We start from the raw sequence: 7,541 nt of genomic DNA on the forward strand, positions 1-7,541 counted from the left end.
GGACAAGGCCTCTAGTTTAGACATAATGTCATCACAGTGTCACAGAGTGGGTCCCATTTTACAGATAAAGAAACTGAAGCTCAGCCGAAATCGGTTTGGCTCAGTGGATGGAGCGTCGGCCTGCGGACTGAAGGGTCCCGGGTTCGATTCCAGTCAAGGGCATGTACCTTGGTTGCAGGCACATCCCCAGTGGGAGGTATGCAAGAGGCAGCTGATCGATGTTCTCTTCGATGTTTCTAACTCTATCCCTCTCTCTTCCTCTCTGTAAAAAATCAATAAAACATATTTAAAAAAGAAAAAGAAACTGAAGCTCAGAGAAGCCATAACTTGTTAGAGGTTATGGTTGTGGAGCTGGGCGAGCACTTGAACGCTCCCCTCACCCAAAGCTGCACGTCTCCTGACCAGAGTGAGTCCTTCGGGGGAGGGCGTGGCCCAGCCCACAACCAGTATCCACTGAATGTTTGCCAGATGAATAAGCATGCAGTGAGTGCCCCCTGCTCTGTGCGGATCTGAGAGAAGACCCAGAAAGTAGTCTTCAGAGTCAGCAGGGCGCTGTCCTGGCAGGTGCTTTTCTCAGCGCTGCTGATGGTGAGCAGTGACTGTGAGGAGGCAGGGTACTGCCCACCTCTGGGAGCACCTCGGATGGTGCTGGGCTCAGGGACCCAAAGCTTCCCTGGGTGGGGCGGGGCAGAGTTAAGAGCCCTAGAAACAGTGTGGGGCGCAGCTTTAGTCATGTGCTCACCGCAGTCTTGGTATGCGGGGGGTACGAGGCATTGAAGGGTTAGGGGGGAATGTGCCCTCACTTATAAAAGAGCCCCCATGGGAAAAGGGGCCTCAGGCATGCAGGTTACCCCTTCCCAGCTGAACTTGCAGTGACCTCCGTTCTACAAACACACCGCTCCTTACAAAACCCAGACAATAAGGTTCTCTAGCCAGCCAGAACCGGTTTGGCTCAGAGCATCGGCCTGCGGACTGAAAGGTCCCGGGTTTGATTCCGGTCAAGGGCATGTACCTTGGTTGCGGGCACATCCCCAGTAGGGGGTGTGCAGGAGGCAGCTGATCCATGATTCTCTCTCATTGATGTTTCTAACTCTCTATCCCTCTCTCTTCCTCTCTGTGAAAAATCAATAAAATATATATATATTTTTTAAATCCTCTAGCCATCCCAGTACACAGGTAGGAAAGCTGAGGTGAAAAGCTGAGGTGAAGAGGGGGTTGGCCAGAGGAGAATCAGAAACCACAGCCCTGTTGTTCCCCAGACTGACCTCCAGCCTGGGCAAACAGCCTGCTGGGAATTGGGGTTTATCAGAGAAGCCAAAAGCAAAGCCCTGAGGCTTAAGTGGCTCTGTTTTAAACATTTAACCCCCTGGAAACCTGAGCTTTTTTCAACATTGTTGCAGTAGAGGCAGAAAATGAAGTTCCTGCAAGACCTGTCTCCTAAGCCCAGCCTAGCCTGAGCAGGAGCCAAGGGAAGGCAGACATATCCAAGTAAAGGCCTGGAGGTGCTGACATTTCTCCAGGCAGAACCTGTGGGCAAGCAAGAGAGCCCCACCCTGCCCCAACCCTTCCAGGGACTCTGAAGGCCTGTTGCTGCCCCCTGGGCCCCTGCTTGGGCCAGTGCTTTGCCTGGAAACTGGTTGGCACTGAACCCCAGGCTGGCCTGTGTGGGAGGAGCAGTCTCTCAGGCCACCCCCTGCAGTGGGGAGGGCCCACCACCTGTGAGATCTCCCACTACCCATGGGAGCTCCACAACCATAACCTCTGACAAGTTATGGCTTCTCTGAGCTTCAGTTTCTTTTCTTTTTTAAAAAAAATTATTTTGTTGATTTTTTTACAGAGAAGAAGAGGGATAGAGAGTTAGAAACATGTAATTTATGTAAGAATCACATCAACAAGCAAATTTCTAGAATCCTGTGTGCAGTAACTCCTAGAAATAAACCCCCTTCGCCCGAGGGAAAGCCAGCAGACTGGTGTGGGCGCAGAGCGAAGCCGCGGGGGGAGCCAGGCGGCGGGGCCGAGCACCGGGAGCCCCGCTCCGTATGGCCCCTGTCGCCCCTGGGCGGCTCAGGCCCGCGCCCCGATTCCACCCCGCCCGCCCGCAGGCGCCGGCAGAAGCCACTTCCCTGGGAAGCCTGCGCCCGCGCCGGGGCGAGGCCTCCGACGGCCGCTAGGGGGAGCGCCGGAGCGCTTAGTCCGCTTCCGAGGGCTCCCGGCCCGCAGCCCCCGCAGCCCCGACCCATTGTGCGGGCCAGGCTCGCCCCAGCGCACCGGGCAGCTCGGCGGCCCGAGTCTCACTGGGGCTAGACCCCCGACGGCGGTGCAGACCGAGAGTGTAGGCGCTCCCGCTGCTACGGAAAGGCGGCGGGAAAGGGGCTGGTGTTCAGGGAGAATCACGCGCGTGTTTTCCAAGCATCAGGTCATTTAATCTCGTGTTTATCCTGCTTATAAAATCGTACAGTGAGGTAGACAGTCATACGCCCATTTGCAAACGCGTAAACAGGCTCAGAAGGCACAGCGGCCGTCTGCAGGGCTGCTCCTCCGGCCGAGCGCGCGGCCGGTGTGCTCCCGCGGCCGGCGGCCTAGCGCGGGAGCAGCGTGCGGAGGGCCGAGCCCGGCGCGTGGGGGCCGCGCGGCGGCTGGTCGGGGATCATGGCGGCGCTGTGCTCGGCCCGCAGCGCCAGGCGCGGGCACGCCGCGCGGAGGCGGTGCAGGCCGGCCGCGCTCACGTTGCGGCAGAAGTCCACGTGCAGCGTCTGCAGCGCGCGCCCGTGCGCCGCCGCGGCCGCCAGCGTGCGGTTGGTGACGCGCGCGCAGTTCTCCAGGCGCAGGGTGCGCAGGCGCGGGCAGCAGCGCAGCAGCCGCGCCAGGCAGTCGTCGGTGACGTGGCCGCAGCCGGACAGCGTGACGGACGCCAAGTTGGGGCACCTGTGGAGAGAGGGCGGTGGCCGCAGGGCCGGGCCGCGGAGGGCGCCGTGAGCGGGCCCGGGCCCGCCGCTGCAGGCGCTCATGGTCTCCGCCGTCCTCCCGTAGCCTGGGAGGCGTCAGGACCTTAATTAACGGAGAAGGAACAGCCCAGCGAGTGTAAGGACTTCCTGGCTGCGATGCCGCGGCCGGAGCCGAGCCCGGCTGGTGCCACACTTTCCTTCCCCATACGGCAATCCGCGTGGCTGCGTAGGCCCCGGAGCCCAGGGGGGACCCAGGCCCGGTCCTGCAGGCTCCCGGAGGGCAGCTGTAGATCCCTCTGTCTCCCGCGCTTATTGGCGTGGTGAGCGCGCGAGAAGCGGGCAGCGGGCGTGGTGAGCGCGCCAGGCCGCCTGTGAGCCGAGGCCCTGCCTTCCCTGGCGCAGAGGAGAGGGAGGGTGTCCAGGGGGGTGGCTTAGAGACAGGCCCGCTCCAGCCGTGAGGAGGGCAGAAGTGGGGGGCCTGGTTTCAGCTCAGACAGTCATTGCATCCCACTGAGACCCGGACTGCAAACCAGGCCCGGGGGTGCACAGTCAGGGCAGGAGCAGCTTGTCCAGAAAGCTCGGAGGCCCTTCTGCCCCAGCCTTACCAGAGCCTGATGGAGCAGTTAGTCTTGCCTGATCTGCAGTGTGCCCTGGGCTAAGTCACTCAGCCTAATTTTCCCGGTGGGGCAGTAGGGAGGGAATGATGCCAGTGGGGAAAAGGGGATTTTTATTTGGGGTGTAGAGAATATAGGTAGTTGTAGTCCACTTCGGGGAGTAAACGCAGACAGACTTATCCGGTCAAGAAGGATACGGGCCTGGCCAGTGTAGCTCAGTCGTTGAGCTGCAGCCTATGAACCAGGAGGTCATGGTTCGATTCCCCGTCGGGGGCACTTACTGGGGTTGCAGGTGAAGGGGTGTGCAGGAGGCAGCCAAGGAGTTGTTCTCTCATCATTGATGTTTCTACCTCTCCCTCTCCCTCTCTGAAATCAATAAAATATATTTAAAAAGAAGGACCCCTGTTGGGCACAGGCCTTGGGTCCCTATAGGGAGGAGAGGGGAAATCCCTGCCCCCTGCCCCATCAGCTTCCCCAGCCCCTTGACTGCACCTGCCTAGGCCAGCTCAGCTCCCTGGTGCCTGGGGCAGAGGGTACAGAACTAAAAAATAAAAGGCTGGCATGGCCACATTTCACACACTGAACCCATCCCACCCTCCCAGTTCACAAGTCTGCCTTAGTCTTCACATCAGCCTCCCTACCCTCCGTTTTGTGAAGGAAGAAACTGGCCCAGAGAGCTCCAGTGACTTCCTGTGATTGATTTGCTGGTTTGAACCTTGTGGCGCCACCTCCTGTGGGGAGGAACTTGCTACCTCCAGGAGGGTTCTGGGGACAAGGTGCTTAAGCCTCAGGAGTGGTGAGCGATCCCTTTAAGAACCTTCAGAATAATCCTGATGCAGGAAGAGACCGGGAAGAGAAAGAGCCAGCCCCGCTGAGGCCAGAAGAACCAGCGTTGATGATCCTTATCTATATGCACTGCGTGCCAGTGCTACTGTCACTTAACCTGAGATGGGCGATTTGTCCTCACAGATGGAGAAATGAGGGTGGCAGTTTAAACACTTGGGTTGGGGTCATATAATCGGACAATAGAACTGGGGGACTCGGCACAGAACCCCAATCTCCAAGCCCTTGCTGCACCAGGACAGTAGCCTGGGAGGCCCATCCACACACACCTTGCTGGTGTGGGGGATTAGAGCAACTCCAGGGCAAGCTTTCTGCCCCATTTGTATCACCCCCCTCCCCCGCCCCACCCCCCATCTGACTTCTGGACCTTGTTCAACCCATCAGAACGGCCTGGTCCTGTGAGAGCCAGTCCCAGCCCATCTTGTTTCCTTCCTGCTGCCTTAAAAAGCACAGGTGGGCTACTGCACCGTCTTCTTGTTTCCTGTCGTGCTGCCTCGGTGGCGGCCAGCTGGCCCAGCCAGTGTGGGTAGCCAAGGCGGAGCCTGGCGGGAAGTCTGTGACCTTGCTCTGGGCAGGAGGCTGTGGCTCAGCCTCTGCTGTAGGGTTGACGCATCAAATACAGGGTGTATTTGGACATACTTTTAACAAGAAGATATTCTATCTGAAATTTAAACTGGGTATCTCGAGTTTTTACTAAAATATGGCAATCCTAGATTGTGGGCAAATCAAATGACCTCTTAGACTTAGAGCTTTGGTTTGCTCATTTGAAAAATTAGGCAAAAACACCTTTCCCTGGGAGAACTGTGAAAATCAGGAAGTTTCTGTTGGGGAGACCATGACTGTATATCACCACCCCTGAGCCTGGCTGGGCTCAGCTAATCCAGGGTACCCCGCCCCTTCCACAGCTGCAGTTCCTGAGCCCTGGGGTTTGCTTGCTGGAGTGTGTGTGGGGTGGGGGGCAGGAGTGGGGAGGGTTGATTGCTAAATCTAGGAATCTTTTTATGAGGTCTGACCTTGAAAATCCTGGCTCAGCGGACCACCTAGCACTTGGTGGCTGCCAGGGAGGACAGCTGCCTGAAGGACAGCAGGACAGCGCAGCTGATGCCCAGCTCCTCTGCTCCAGGCCCTGTGAGGCTGAGGAGCTTGCTTCCCCCATGATTTTATCCATCTTCCGGGGGCTGTGCTGTGGGAGGGCCTAGGGGGTCTGCCTTGGGCCTATTCTGAGGACCCGGAGGCAGAGCCATCTTGGTCTTGGAAGCTGCTCTTCCCTGCCCCAAAGGAGCCTCCGCGAGCTCTGGATGCCAGTGCCAGCGCTGCTCCGGAGGCGACCTACCTGTCGCACACCTGGAGGAGGAAGTCATTGACCAGGCTCTCGTGCCGGCTGCAGATGCTCCTCTGGAAGGCGCTCTTGAGCCAGTCCTCGATGCTGCACACCTGCACGCGGCTGGAGTGCCAGCAGATGGAGAGGCTCCTGAGCGTGGGGCTCAGGAGGAAGTTGTCCTTCTTGAGTTCCGTGAGGGAGCGAAAGTGCAACAGGGGCCAGAGTGCCGGGTCATCGAACACGTCCTGGAGCTGGGGGCAGGTCCTGGCGAGGTTCTTCCTGCTGTCCTTGTCCAGGAAGGAGAAGAGGTGCAGCAGGCACTCGCGATTGAGCTGGGTGATGTGCATGGTGTGCAGCAGCCACGGAGTGTGGCTGGGGCCCAGGGACCTGACCTACCTCCGGCTGCTCCTCCCCAGCTCCGGGCCCGTGGACATATATGGTTGTGGAATGGGGTTTATTTTGGGATAACAACTGGTGCTGGCGCTGGCGGGGGGGCAGCATCAGACATACGTGCAGCAGTCTGTGTCTCGGCTTATGTTCAGAGGAATTGAAAATCCTGGCAGAAAAGCAGTCTATTGAAGTTAAATAGTTTCCTTAAAAGGGATTTCTTTTCCTTTTAGCTGACAATGGTGTTCAGCAGTGAGCTCTTTGGCTTTTCCCGAGGCATTTTCATTCTAGGTGGCTAGTCAGCCCACCTCTGTCCGGGCTTGCAGGCTCCGCGCGCGGAGGGACCTTAACTGTAAATAGTTCTGCTCTTCTCTCCTCCTCCCGAACATCAGAGCTCTGCCCCGCTCGCTCGTAGTGGGAAGCAGCCTGCTGTCTGGGAAGAGCTCAGGGCGAGTTGTTTCCTGAGCCTGAGCAGACACGGGTGGTGCCTCCTGCTTTCACTCAGCGCTGATGGCTTCTCCAGGCTGGGCTGATCGGCCTTCAGACCCTGCTGCCCTCCACCAGGCAGGGGGCCCTGGCCTCCCAGCGGGCTCTGCTCTTATGCCGTTGTTCCCACAACACGCACCTTCAGTCGCTTACCTTTCTGGTTTCTTCTGCGAACGTGTCATGTTTTAAATTACTTGCTTTACCTTTTTCTAATGTGTCCAGTTGTATGTAGCCTTTATTTCCAAAACGCTCAGGATGGATAAAGTAGCTCTTCATACAAAACTTCGTGAAACAACTTCAGGTGCAAGCATTTTAGCCTGAGTTTGCCCTTTAAGCGAACTACACACCATCCTTGTGAATGCTTTAGTTCCGCTTGGCAGATTGCACGAGTCTTTTCCTTTCAGTTCTTCTCCTAAAGTAACCAACATTTCTCAACACATGGATCCATTTCCTAACAGTGCTTGCTCGAGTCCCAGTTCGACCTGGACTCTCCTGTAATTCCCTGCCAGGAGGGCCTGGCTTTGGTACAGGGTGGGTGGGTGGTGCAATGCCAATAGGAGAAAGCTGCTGGGCCACAGGAGCGAGCGAGCAGCCTTCTCTCCCTCTGCTGGGCCAGGCACTCCACCCAAGGAGTCCTTTCTTCCTTCTCCCGTGGAACTGGCATTGGGAGGACAGGAATCCTTTGTTTGCAGTTTGTAAAGAGAGGAGCTCAGGCTTGGTCAGGCCCAGGGCAGCTTTGCCTGCCTTTAAAAGCGGACACAGCTGAGGAAGGAGGATTCTGGCCAGCTCTCCTGCTCCTAGAAGCCAGTCTCAACTGTCCTCTGTTGAGGACAAATCGGCCAAACAGCTAAAGGGAAGCTTTTATCAAGGAGAGGGGAACTAGCTAGTACTTCGGGCTAATCATTTAACTTAAAAATGACAGCAGAAGCCCCTCTTTGGGCTCTC

General features: G+C 57.4%; 1 protein-coding gene across 1 annotated transcript; it reads right to left on the reverse strand.

Annotated features, from left to right (window-relative positions):
• Positions 1–2,399: 2,399 nt before the first annotated feature.
• FBXL22 (F-box and leucine rich repeat protein 22) lies at positions 2,400–7,175 on the reverse strand. Its single transcript, XM_036439662.2, has 2 exons — positions 5,736–7,175; positions 2,400–2,925 (listed from the first exon to the last, which is right to left on the reverse strand). Exons 1-2 carry the CDS (start codon positions 6,068–6,070, stop codon positions 2,580–2,582), a joined length of 681 nt encoding a protein of 226 aa, XP_036295555.1. The 5' UTR covers positions 6,071–7,175; the 3' UTR covers positions 2,400–2,579.
• Between the last annotated feature and the right edge of the window lie 366 nt (positions 7,176–7,541).

This window comes from Pipistrellus kuhlii, unplaced genomic scaffold (genome assembly GCF_014108245.1).
Source record: "Pipistrellus kuhlii isolate mPipKuh1 unplaced genomic scaffold, mPipKuh1.p scaffold_m20_p_1, whole genome shotgun sequence".
In the NCBI taxonomy this organism is placed as follows: Eukaryota; Metazoa; Chordata; class Mammalia; order Chiroptera; family Vespertilionidae; genus Pipistrellus; species Pipistrellus kuhlii.

Coding starts and splice junctions, on each gene's coding strand:
- FBXL22 (XM_036439662.2), bottom strand. CDS start 6,070: ATGCACATCACCCAGCTCAATCGCGAGTGCCTGCTGCACCTCTTCTCC. Junction 2,926..5,735: donor CTCCTCCAGGTGTGCGACAG/GTAGGTCGCCTC, acceptor CTCTCTCCACAG/GTGCCCCAACTTGGCGTCCG.